The 14,024-nt window shown below is 39.2% G+C and overlaps 1 protein-coding gene across 3 annotated transcripts in view; it reads right to left on the minus strand.

The window, feature by feature from the left end:
* tnnt2a (troponin T type 2a (cardiac)) overlaps positions 1-12,924 on the minus strand; it is a 34,819-nt gene extending 21,895 nt beyond the window's left edge. The window contains exons 1-5 of one of the 3 annotated variants that reach the window (XM_080210091.1): positions 12,149-12,924; positions 10,828-10,854; positions 8,397-8,423; positions 1,978-2,010; positions 172-187 (exon numbers count right to left, since the gene is read on the minus strand). In XM_080210091.1, the coding sequence (XP_080066217.1) occupies positions 172-187; positions 1,978-2,010; positions 8,397-8,423; positions 10,828-10,854; positions 12,149-12,200 (155 nt within the window). In that variant the 5' untranslated portion in view covers positions 12,201-12,924. Of the gene's footprint in view, positions 1-171; positions 191-1,977; positions 2,011-3,278; positions 3,481-8,396; positions 8,424-10,827; positions 10,855-12,148 lie in introns of those variants that run through there. The other 2 variants (XM_080210090.1, XM_080210092.1) reach the window with 2 other exon arrangements.
* Between the last annotated feature and the right edge of the window lie 1,100 nt (positions 12,925-14,024).

The following is a 14,024-nucleotide window of genomic DNA, read 5'->3' on the forward strand; positions in this document are numbered from 1 at the left end:
TGTCTGATTTGGAACTTTGACTACTTAGCTGTCTGCCTTACAGGTGTTACCATTAAACCAAAACCAACATCAAAAGCATAAAATATCTGCGTAAAGTCATGATACAGAACACAGCTGCCACGATAATCATTTAGCTTAATAAATTAATGAAAGGAATGAACTGTCCCTTACTTTGGCTTAGGTTTTCCTTCTTAGACATGGAATAAAAAGGGAAAATGAGAGATTTGTTAATGACAATTTTAAAGTCAGAAAATAAGCAATTATCAGGTCTGAGTTATTTACATCGGTTGATAATCACTTTCAATAATGTCTGCAATCTTAAGAATACTTAATAAAAAAGGATGCATTAAATACTGAGCTGCTTCTCGAGTGTGGGAATAATGTTGAGTGCCCAGCATAGTAAGAGCAAAAACTGAAGTGTTATAAAATATCTGTCACTGCCTAAAGATCAGTTTCATTTGTAGTTCAGATTAGGCTGGTTAATGTTTGGCAGCTGATTAATATAGTCTTCAATGATGATGCAATACATATATAGAGCATAATTTAGTCCAAATAAATGAACTGATAACATAATCAAGTGTTTTAAAAAAATAAAAGCTCCAAGCACAAATCCCCTTTCTAATATTTACATTCATTGCCTATTAAATGATTAAAAATGAATTTAAATAAGTTGCAGACAAAAATCTGGGTTTATTCATTGCTGTACTGTCTCACTAAAGCCAATGACTGAAATTCTCCCATCCTACCCGCCATGGGAATCTTAGCAAATTCGGCGGACTATTTAAAGGTCCGTTGAGCTCAGGTGGGAACTTCTGGGTGTAAAGGCCCTTTCATCAATCCAGCATCCAGGCCTGAATATTAATTTATAACCAATTTGCTGGTGTTTCAGAGTTTCACCCCATCTACCAATTCATCCCATCGGGTGCAAGGGCTCGAGTACTCCTATACAGTCAACAGGCCAAGCATTTTTGTTCCGATGTGAAAACCACCTCATCGGGTGCTAATTCTCAGATATTGTAATAATTAAAAATTGTGCATACTTTCGTGGAGTGCAAAGATTTGGGCTACAAACTGTGACCATGAGTGGAATTTTCTGACTGCATCGCCCCAAAACTAAAAAAATCCCGCCTGAGATTAACACCTTTTCATGGTCCGCCCCACTGCATGCTGCGATTCCCAGAAAAATCCGCCCCCATATCTTTGTCTGTGGATGAATGCAAATGTCATCTCAAAGGATAAGATTTGTTCCCTGGCTAATAAGGTGAAAGCAATTGTTTTGCTGAAAGGTCTGAAAATTTGTCAGATATCAGAGTGAAATGAAGAGATTCGTATAGCAAAGACGTTAAAAAAGATTTTTTTGATGCACCATAAAGTGCTTTTTTGTAATGAAGCATAAGGTGGAAACACTTGACAAAAAGACCAATTGGAGTATTTTTTTCAGTTTATTCATTAGCATCACAACTAGGCCAACGTTAACACTATAATGAAGCTACTGTGAAAATCCCCTAATTGCCACACTCAGGTGCCTGTTCGGGTACACTGAGGGAGAATTTAGCATGGTCAATGCATCTAACCAGCACATCTTTGGAGTGTGGGAGGACACTGGAGAAGCCAGAGGAAAGCCACATGGACATGGGAAGAATGTGCAGACTGCACACAGACAATGACGCAAGCCGGGAATCAAATCCAAGTCCTTTGCACGGTGAAACAATTTTCATTTCATCCCCGTATTAATAAGTTACAGCATCATAAATCCCACAATGCAATTGAAATGAACAAAGGAGTGTAATTTGGCTGATTAGTACTTTTACAGTAAATCAACAACAATGTTTATTTGTGTGGCACCATTAACATAATAAAATGTCCCTCACAGGGATATTATAAAAGAAGGTATGATTCAAAGACTGGGCAAGTTTCATTAATGGTGCAATTGCACTGAAAAAGTTTCAATGTTCTTGAAACAGGAAAAATAAATACCTTCTTCTCCTCCTCCATCTCTTGCATCTCTTTCTGTAACATTGTAGAGAAGGCATTATTTTAAGGTTTTTAAAATACAGATGAAAAAGACTCTTGCACATTCACTGTGACAATTATAGAAGTGCAACTTCAATCATTCTTTCCGACAATACATACTATGTTAAAGTATCGGTTACCATACAGCAAAAGCAGCTTCTAAGAAAATATGTGAACCCACCTTGGTCTGCTAGCATTGCAGTACATAGATAGATTAGTTTAGCTTATTTGTTATTGTCAAAAGCAGGCTTACATTAACACTACAAAGAAATTACTGTGGAAGTCCCCCAGTCACCACAAACAGAACCTGTTTGGGTACAGGGGGGGATAGTTAGGAAGACCTAGGGACAGGGTCTTAAATGGGTAAATATGGAGGAAAAGCCCCCTTTCCTATCACCAACTCATGCAGTAGAAACTGCCATATTGGATGCTTGGTGTGGGCCTCCCCTGCCATTGGCTAAATTCTAGCAGTGGAACAATGAGGCCATTAAGGGTTATTAGCTGACCACATAAGAGCCTTGGTTAGCTCAAGGATTGGCAGGCAGATGATTGGCATGGTACCCATGATGTTTACTGCCTCATTGCAATACCTGCAAACCTGCCACTGGGATGGCGAGCCGTAAAACCCAGCCCTATTACACAATTGCTGATTGCTGTCAAATTCTTCATGTAAAATGGATGCATAAAGATAACTAGTGCAGTTGTAGTTTTGTCATTTAAGAGTACAAAAATCAAATTGGCTGAATGTTATGAGCGGACATAATGGCAACTTGGGGCAAGGGGAATAGGTGAAGGGATAGGGTAGGCAGGTTTTCAAGAACAGGCATGGAAGCACAAAGTGCGGGGAGAATGTACAATCTCAAGTAAATTGCTCCCATTGCTGACACTTTCACCATTTTTAGTGTAAAAATGGCCTTCCCATTCCCACATGCCTGTCACTACCCAAGATATTATGGCAGTGGAAGCAGATTGAGGTTCTTAATTGCCACTGAGTTAGGCACAAGGGCCTCAATAGGCCTAGGGGAAGGTGGGCTGGTGGGTGCCTTACCCATATTTTGGGGTTTGGGGGTAGCCGGTGGGCTACCAACTCATCATATTTTTCATGCCCACCAACCATCTCCCCCTCCCCCCTCCCATTCACATCAGTCTGATGAGATGGGGGAGCATAAAATCCAACTAATAGAAATTTCAAATTGTCAAATTTCAACATGTTCATCCATCATTTTATATTAATTGTGGAGGTTGTGCTCAGTTAAGAAACTTACCTTTGTCTAATGACAATTGCATTAGATAGATTAGCACACAGACAACTTGCCACTTATAGGAGAAAAGGTCTTTTATGTAGCATCAGTTGAGGGAGTTTGGCCATTGAGCAGATATAGCTTCGAACTGATTCCCTGAAAACACCACATAGACTGCAAGGGTTCAAGAAGGCAACTCACCATCGCCTTTAAGGACAATTATGAATGGACAATAAATGCTGACCATGCTAATGATGCCCCTACTCCATGAATGAATTGTAAATATCTGGCATAAAGTTAAATAATGGACTATTTCCTTGTAGTGATATATCAGGATTCTGCAGAAATAAAGTTAAGTTACAATTTAAACACATAAATATATTTGTAGTTTAAATAACAGGCTCCATTGTATTCATCTTCACATTGTGATGTGAAAGCAAAGCTGGATTTGATGTTTTTATTCACCTGTATTGATACTAAACAAGATTTGAGTTTGCAACTGTATTGTACATATTGCTGCTATTTTTCGATGTATTATGTTTGAACGATATTTCTCCTAGACCAGAGAAGTTCAGCATTTTGACATTGAATGCTCAATAACTCTGGACTCAAGACGAAGCATGAAGGAAAATGACTAGTGATGTGTCTCAAGGATCAGTGTTGGGACCTCAATTGTTTACGATTTACATAGACGATTTGGAGTTGGGGACCAAGCGAAGTGTGTCAAAGTTCACGGTTGATACTAAGATGAGTGGCAGAGCAAAGTGTGCAGAGGATGCTGAAAGCCTACAAAGGATATAGATAATCTAAATGAATAGGCGAGGGCCTGGAAGATGGAGTACGATGTTGGTAAATGTGAGGTCATCCATTTTGGTAGGAATAACAACAAAATGGACTATTATTTAAATGATAAAAAATTGCAGAATGCTGCTGTGCAGAGGGACCTGGATGTCCTTGTGCAAGAATCACAAGGAGTTAATTTGCAGGTGCAGCAGGTAATTAAGAAGGCAAATGGAGCTTTGTCTTTCATTGCTAGAGTGATGGAGTTTAAAAACAGTAAGGTTATGTTGCAGCTGTATAAAGTGCTAATGAGGCCACACCTGGACTACTGTGTACAGTTTTGATCTCCTTACTTGAGAAAGGATATACTGACACTGAGGAGGGTGCAGAGGAGATTCACTAAGTTGATTTCAGAGTTGAGAAGGTTGGCTTATGAGTAGAGACTGAGTAGACTGGGGCTATACTCATTGGAATTCAGAAGAACAAGGAGAGATCTCACAGAAACAAATAAGATTATGAAGGGAATAGATAAAATAGAAGCAGAGAAGTTGTTTCCATTGACAAGTGAAACTAGAGCAAAATAAAGGGAAGCAGATTTAGGACTGAGTTGAGAAGGAATTTCTTCACACAAAGGGTTGTGAATCTGTGGAATTCCCTGCCCAGTGAAGCAGTTGAGGGTGTCTCATTGAATGTTTTTAAGGCAAGGATAGATAAATGTTTGAATAATAAAGGAACTAAGGTAATGGTGAACAGGTGGGTAAATGGAGCTGAGTCCATGAAAAGATCAGCCATAATTTTATTGAATGGCAGAGCAGGCTCGAGGGGCCAAATGGCCTACTTATGCTCCTAGTTCTTATGTTCTTAAAATGTTTCCCTTGTCGTAGAATCTTGGCATAAGGGATCACCAATTTAAGACAGAGATGAGGAGGAATTTCTCATCTCAGAGGATAGTGAATCTGCGGATTTGTTTTTTACTGCAGAGGATTGTAGAGGTAAAGTTAATGTTCAAGGCTGAGATAGACAGACTTTTAATTAGTTATGGAATCAAAGGTTATGGGGATAGGCCATGAAAGTGAAGTTGAGATTATCAGATCAGATCAGTCATGATCTCATTGAAAAATGGAGCAGTCTCAATGGGCTGAATGGTCTGTTTCTGTTGCAACTTCTTATGGTCTTATGATAAGCTTCGAGGATGACTGACTTCAGCGGTAATCAGCTTCTGTGTATTTTGGAATCAGCACAAAATATTTTGAAACCTGACCAATGGGATTATTTATGGAAGTAATTAACATGAAACTAATGTCACTGGTATAGGATGGAGGATGGAACAAATTTAATATGAGTTTTTAGTGGAAAGCAAACAACTTGTTGCATGTTGTGAAAATCGTCTCGATCCAATATTGATTCTATTTTCAACATTCCACAAAAAGCTATAGATACAGCAAATCCATTCATTTGTATCTTTTTGTTTAATTTTATATTTTACAGCCCCTACTGTTTGTTGTGACATTCCCCCACTCCCATATCTCTGTCAACAATGCTAGCTAATAATTAAAGGCCAAAACTACCTGGAGTCACAGTGCCTCCACCGTTCCCATGCTCCCTGTGGGTAAATGCCTGGACATTTGAGGGAAACTTCAGAAAGGAGAATATTAATTCTGTTATCTCAGGAGATATTATGGATTATGTGGTCTCAGGCAAGGCCTGGGAGTGATGCGTTGCAGACAATGTCAAATGTCAGGGCCTGGGGCTAGGGAGGGTGCGGATTCCATATTGTGAACAGAGTACTCATTGTCTAGACTGAGAAACCAGAACTGTTGAATAGCTTAACACATCAGAACTAGTTTGTCAGTGGCAATTTCACAGAGTTGCTGTGCTGCTGCTTCTGACCTTCAGACAGCTTTATTGCTCCAAATATTTTTTTGAAAAGCCTGTCAGAAATCCATGAGGCTGCTGAAGATCAACAGCACCTCGGTAATTATCAGGAGAATGTTCTTGCTTGAAAAATGGGAAGTAAGAATTCTGTAATTTTAGAACCAATTGGATTGGGGGGGTGGTGTGGTGGAGGGTGTGTGTGTGGGTGTGTGTGGGTGTGTGTGTGTGTGTGTGTGGGTGTGTCAGACTTTCGAACAACACCACTACATAGGATTTCAACCAACGCTATACACTAGATACATCACTGGCATTTTCTTCCTTTGGACTCATGGTGAACAATCACTGAAACAACTATATGATGATATCAACAAATTCCATCCCACCATCAGACTCACCATGGACTATTCTCCGGAATCGGTTGCATTCTTGGACACACAAATCTCCGCCAAGGACAGTCATCTCAGCACTTCATTGTACCACAAGCTCACAGATAACCTCACTTCTCCAGCTTCCACCCTAAACACTGTAAAGAAGCCATCTCCTATGGACAAGCTCTCAATATACACAGGATCTGCTCAGATGAGGAGGATCACAACAGTCACTTCCAAACGCTGAAAGATGCCCTCATAAGAACAGGATATAGTACTCGACTCATTGATTGACGCTTCCGACGCACCACAGCAAAAAACCGCACAACCTCCTCAGAAGACAAACACAGGACATGGCAGACAGAACACCCTTTGTCATCCGGTACTTCCCTGGAATGGAGAAGCGACTCTCTTCTCTGGAACCTTCAACATGTCATCAATGAAGACAAACATTTTGCCAAGGCCATCTGCTCACCCCCATTTCTTCCCTTCAAACCACTGCACAACCTCAGACTGACCATTGTCCATAGCAAAACACCAGCCTTCAGGAGAACAGTGATCATGGCACCACCCAACCCTGCCACAGCAACCTCTGCAAGATGTGCTGGATCATCGACACAGATGCCATCACCTCACATGAGAAAACCATCCACCAGTACATACTCTTGCAACTCAGCCAACGTTGTCTACCTGATATGTTGCAAGAAAGGATGACCCAAGGCATGGTACACTGGGGAGACCATGCAGACACTATGACAACGGATGAATGAACACCGCTTGACAATCACCAGGCAAGACTACAATAGTGAATGATTCAGTCTTTTCCTCTATCCTATTAAGTATAATTTGGAACAGAGACACCTGAGGGCCCCAGCACTTTTCAGAGACAGTGAAGATCTGTACTGTACATTAATTCCACTTTATTGCTCAGGAGTCATTTGATCTTTCTACCCTGTGAGATCATTGATAAAATAGATTCCAACTATACTCCTTGTATGAAATAATTACTTTTACAGAAGGGAAAATGTCTTGTGCAATATATTTGAGTTGCAGGTATTGATTGTCTCCATAAAATATGAATTAACTATCAGCGTTTCCATGTGGTACAATGTGTAAAACATGTTAACGAGGGCTAAGGTAGTCACTGAAATCAATGTTATAGAACCATAGAATCCCTACAGTGCAGAAGAAAGCTATTTGGCCCACTGAGTCTGCACCAACCCCACCCAAACCTTTTCCCCTTAATGCCATGCATTTACCCAACTAATCCCCCTGACACTAAGGGGCAATTTAGCATGATCAATCTACCTAACACACATCTTTGGAGTGTGGGAGGAAACCTGAGCACTTCGAGAAAACACATACAGACTCTGCACACAGTGACCCAAACCAAAATTGAACTCGAGTCCTTAGCACTGTGAGGCAGCAGTTCTACCCACTGTGCCAACATGCTGCCCTATCACCTGTTATCATACGCTTGTGGTTAAAGATAACTAATGGGATATTTTCATGTTAAATTAACAATATTGAACAATACTGTTAAAGTAAAAATTGGACTTGCTGGTCTGTTTAATAGGCACACTGGGATCACCTCTAGGGTACGCCTAAACTAACACCTCACTATATCATTGCAGCTCTTAATATTAATGACCCATGGTGCATGTATTTCAAATGATATTTGTAACCAGATACCAATAGCAAGCATCATCAGTTCACTTGGACTTTTCTGCAATTGCTTGGTGAATTGATTGGTGAATCTTGAAATATGTGTGATTGAGAGGGAGGATTAAAGTGGAGGGTGGAGGTGGTGGGAGGAAATAAAGGGCTTAGAATCAGGAGAAGCAACGCAACCCATGATTTTTCTCTCTGACCCTGACTTCAGATACAATATTATATTATAGTTTTTTTCTAAAAGCCCTCTGATTCTGTCTACTCTATATCTCTGTGGTTACAAATAGAAGATCAACGGGGAATCCTAATATAATACATGGTAATGAAAGTGTCAAGACTTTTTTGATATATATATGCTATATTACGGGCTATTCCATTTATCTAACAAAACCCGAAGGCACAGATAAAGCAACAGTGAGAATAAGCAAAGAATCTGAATATTTCTAACCTTGAGTCTCTTCAACAGTTCCGTCTTCTAGGAATTAAAATTGTAAATGAAAGTTTACTTAGTGCAATAACCTGAAATAATTTTCAGCAATTAAATGCAAATGCTTTTGAAGTGTGAAATATAATGCCCCAGATTTTACAATAGTAATGACAGTGGAACTATCAGCCTTTAACAACAGTTTCTGGATGCTGCAGATACACACTGAAATATGAAAATTTAGCAGCTGCAGTCAATTATTCTATGCTTCTCCGAACATTGTGCCATTAAAGACTCCACATGTTACTAACTACAGGACTGATTAGAATTCCACTTTTACATTATTACTCCCTTTGTAAAAACCCTTGAAAATGTTACATCTTGTTGACTAATTTGTAACTGGGTGGTTTGACAGCATTCTAAGTTCATCATTACTGCTGAACAACTATCCTTGCTCTGAAAAATTAATTCTATATAAATATTTTTAAAATGTTTATGATATTTATGATTCTATCTTAATCCCAGGTGTACATCCCAATCAATTGTTCAGCCTTTGTAAAAATAGGGCGTGATCTTACTGGCTGTGCACACCCAGCCAAATCTCCATTCACTGCAGCAGGATGGGAAAATCCTGCTAGTATGATCGGCCATGGGATTCCTGCCGTAATATTTTAAAAATAATTTGTACAATGTAATGGTTTGCTGTCTGTGAGAATTCTTCAATTTAATTGGCTGCTTGATGCCAACACTGCTGATGGGTGCCAGATTTAACCTAAAGTTAGGAAAGGAGAAATCTATGCCACAGAGATTGTTAGCACTTTGTGGGCAATTTCCTTCAAGGTCAAAAGTGACTACCAAAGATTTGCCATAGACCGCAAAGCTTGGGCCATTGTAATTCCTGGATATTTACATCTGAATTGCTGCTACATTTTCTATTTCTACAATGACTTTTATGCTAATTAATCCATTACTTAATTCCAATAAATGTACATTTTTTTAATGTTTAGTCAAAAAAGGATTTGAATTTCACAGGTCCTCTTTCTATTTATAATTTCTTAAGCTATGGTTACAAAAGGCATTTCTTCCACTTTCCCATTACACTGTAAAATGGCCATTCACCTAATGAAGGAGCAGTGCTTCGAAAGCTATCAAATAAACTGGTTGGACTTTAACCTGGTGTTGTGAGACTTCTTACTGTGCCAATCCCAGTCCAACGCCGGCAGTTCCACATTACTGTGAAATGAGCCAGCAGTAGAATTGGGTTCTTTACATCCTTAGACAATTGAATCAAATCCTTGGTCACAGTGGAGCACAAGAGCTCCTGGGAGATGTTCTATATACAGCTGCAAAAAGTTGAAAACTACAATGCATTCTGTCAAACATCTCTATCCTCTTACATAATGAATGGCTCAATTGAAGTAATAATAGCTGTTCCATTTAATTTTGATTTTTTGTCATTTAAAGCTTCTGTTATGTTTAAACTGCATGATTACATTTGGAGGATTAAAATGCAACTTTCCCCAATTTGTTACATATATGAATGCAAAAACCTTAGACAAAAATGAAAAAATAAAGGTGCAACTCAAGCAGGTTTTGCAACAATACCATATGAATTTACTCACTACAATATATGATTTTAAATCTTTTATCAGCAATGGCAAGTGGCGGAAGAATCGATTGTATTTCTTTAGCCATAGCATCGCACATGCACTTGAGGGTTTTACGGATTGCTGGATAGAAGTGTTGCTATGGTGTTAACACTTAAAAAATCATATTGTTCTTTGCGTCTGTGCTCATGGCATTACTTTGTGAGTGTTAAATCTTGCAACTTTTGGGGGTTGGAGTGAGATCCAGTGAGCTGCTTTGTATATGCTCTATGTAATACTCTTCAGTTTCCACAGGGAACAGTTCGGCAATGCATGTCCCACTTCTATCATAACCCACCACCCTGCCTATCGCTTGGGGAGATTTTACTCATCCCAGCAAAATCATTTATATTTCAAATAATGGTACCATAGAGTATGTAAAGGAGCTGTGTACTCAGATTTACAATTAATTTTAGCCAGCTGTGGCTTCATCAACTTAATATTCTGAACGGATTGCCAAACCTTTTCCAGTTAAGTGCATGCTTATCCATTTAAAATATGAATACGGTATAATTTGTCTCTCTCAAGATTCAGAATGTTAGCAGAAACAGCAAAGCAAGAGGGTAATTCTGTAGCAGAAAGCAAAGAAGATTTCTGCAAAACAAACTTGACATGAAGTATTTGTTCTGACATTGTGGTGGGAGTAGAATTTGTTACACTTAGCATTACACCTGGAGGAAGGACGAAATAAGGCAGAAGGCTAGAACAGCCATGTATCATTTACATCATTATTAAACAGCACATCATGCAATTTGCCAAACACAGAAATCCACAATAAAGCAGTGGTCAGTGTGGGTCACACACCTTACCTTCTTCTTCTAGTTCCTCTTCATCAGCTAAAATAAACAATGAAGCAAAGGGATTAATTAAAAAAGAGATTAGTGCTCATCAGTGGTCACTGTAAATGTGATAAGATATTTTAAGGCAGAAAAGTTCAATTCCTCTTCTAGTTTAATTTATTTATTAGTGTCACAAATAGCCTTACATTAATACTGTAATAAAATTACTGTGAAAATCCCTAGTCGCCGAACTCTGGTGCCTTTTCGGATACACTGAAGGAAATTGGTGGCACAGCCACATAGTGGTTATCACTACTGCCTCACAGTGCCAGGGACTCGGGTTCAATTCCCAGCTTGGGTCGCTGTCTGTGCGGACTCTGCACATTCTCCCTATGTCTGCATGGGTTTCCACCAGGTTTGCGCTTTCCTCCCATAGTCAGAAAGACGTGCTGGTTAGGTGCGTTTGTATTGGCCATGCTAAATTCTCCCTCAGTGTACCTGAACAGGCACCAGAGTACGGCAACTAGGGGAGTTTCACAATAACTTCATTGTAGTGTTAATGTGAGCCTATGTGTGACACTAATAAATTAACTTTTAAAACATTATTTTAGCATGGCCAATGCACCTAACCAGCACGTGTTTTGGTCTGTGGGAGGAAAACGGAGCACGTGGAAGAAACCCATGCAGACCCGGAGAGAATGTGCAGACTCCACAATGACCCAAGCCAGTAATCGTACCTGGGTGCCTGGTGCTGTGAGACAGCAACACTCTGTGCCGCCCTTATACAATGCTACAGAATAAATGTTAGTCAACAGATTGGGACTGCAATGTTTTGCAATCTAATTAAACTGAGATGACGTTACACACATGATAACTGACATGCACAGATTATCATTTTTAGTGACAAGACTTTCCCAGAGGGAAGGGCATTACTTTCAATGTAACACATTCCTCCCATTTTAGGCTTCTTATGTCAAATTTCTTAATGTTGTTGGGACTGCTAGGTGAAGTCAGTTTTAATTGCATCCTCAGGACTTCCATCCCATCCCTTGGGGATTTGAGTTTTACATGTGGGTGTGACAAAAATAGCATTCGAGTGACATTAGCAAAGGTTCCATTAACCAACCCCTCAACTGAAACAACACAGATTGCGTTCCTTTCATTCTTGAATTGCAAGACAAAGTGGTCAATCACAATTCAGTATCCATCAAGTGTTTGTAGCTAATTGTGTCTTGAAGCATCAATGTTATAACTGCACCATTACTTTCCACGCAAACTTTTCTTGATAGAGAAGATCAGATATAAATAAAGCACCGACAAAAAGCGGAAATTTGAAAATAAGATGATTTACCTTGTCCCTCTTCTTCATCTTCCACTTCTTCCTCTTCTACAACATTGAGCATTAAAATGACATAAACGCAATGGTTAATGCTTTGCACATCATGAAGCAAGATTCTGTAAGTTTTTTGGAGGGGTTGTGTTTATTATTATATAATGAATATTTGTGCCTAATTTCTTATTGGTTATAAACTTGTCTGACTACAAGAGAGTTTATAAGGACTGAAAAGGACAGATGTTTCATGAACAGGGGCTTAAAAGGTGATGAGCATTCACAACTGCAATAATGAAAATATTGTCTGGGGTGTTAGAGAGGGTAGAATTCTCCAATCTGGGTCTAAGACCCATTGACACTGTCTACACTTCCTGTTGCCTCGGGAAAGCAACCAGCATAATTAAGGACCACAAGCACCCCAGACATATGCTTTTCCACCTTCTTCCGTCAGGAAAAAAATATAAAAGTCTGAAGACACATATCAACCAACTCAAGAACTGCTTCTCCCCTGCTGCCATCAGACTTTTGAATGGACCTACCTTATATTATGTTGTTCTTTCCCTACATCCTAGCTATGACTGTAACACTACATTCTGCATTCTCTTTTTTCCTCCTGTATGAATGGCATGCTGTAGAGTGTGCAAGATACAATACTTTTCACTGTATACTAATACATGTGACAATAATAAATCAAATTAACTTAAATCAAAAAAATCAAAAGACCCATGGCGGAGGTGGGAAAGGCTGGTGTTTCCTGCTGCAAAGGCTAGTAAGGAAACATGCCATATTTTCCTGCCCTGACCTCATTAATGATGTACAAAGTGGTTTAGCATTGTATTCAGTGGCGGGACAGGCTTGATGGCCTGGGTGTTTTATTAAAAGGGCATCCAACATCTCTGTTGAAAAAGATGCTGGATCTCCAGGGGTATTTTATGGCTGGAAGATGGATCTTGATGACACTGAAGCTGGAAGACCTGCTTGTAGATGCTCCCCCGCTCACCCGCGCTCCGCCCACCCACTCCCCCCCCTCCCCCCCCAACCCCCTCTGCTCCAACCCGACAACCCGACAAAAAGAGATGTTAGCAGGCAAAATCCCAGCAAGTGTGTTTGCTGTAGTCTGACTTAAATTGGAACTTTTTTATACTGGGAGGGCATAATTTTTTTGCCTCATATAATTAATCAATCACATTCACTGTCATGCATCAAAGCCATCTTCTTCAAAGCAGGGACTGGATCAGCTAACCACTGATTTAACCAATTCAGCTAACATCACCAAATATATGGGGGACACTACTAAATTGGACTTGAAACAACCATACATGTTACCATATTTGTTATTTGCCATGGGAATTTATGGAGTTAAAAATTTATTCACCATTTTCTTCATGTTCCTCTTCTGTAGAGGTAATAGATTTATAAATTAAAAATTTGAATTAATCAGTATTGTAAAGTAACAATTTTAAAACACAATTATAAAAATATGCACACATATTCATACAGCACAATATTTTGCAATAAATAAAAACAAGTTTAAGACATCAAAATAAGAAAGGACCTGCAAACATGAATTTTTAGGACTTTGTTGCTCCGGCAAAATTTAATTGGTGCAAACTAAATAAAAGCATTGTTTTGTCTACCCTCCACGAAAATTAATTTTAGAGTTTGGGCTGTTCTATAAAATTAGAAGATACCTCTTGTAAATCTTCAAGAAAGTAGTTTAGTCAGAGCCACTCATGCCTATACAATCAGAGATATCTACTCAAATGCTTTTATCTTTGGACAAACATTACAGATCTCCTAGCTCTCAACCCTACAACCAATTTCACTTACAACAACTCATTTCCTCAGATTGCTAAATTAATACTAATATGGTTTTGGCATTATTAAAAGAAAT

This window comes from Carcharhinus amblyrhynchos, chromosome 22 (genome assembly GCF_965287045.1).
Source record: "Carcharhinus amblyrhynchos chromosome 22, sCarAmb.v2.hapA, whole genome shotgun sequence".
Classification (NCBI taxonomy): Eukaryota; Metazoa; Chordata; class Chondrichthyes; order Carcharhiniformes; family Carcharhinidae; genus Carcharhinus; species Carcharhinus amblyrhynchos.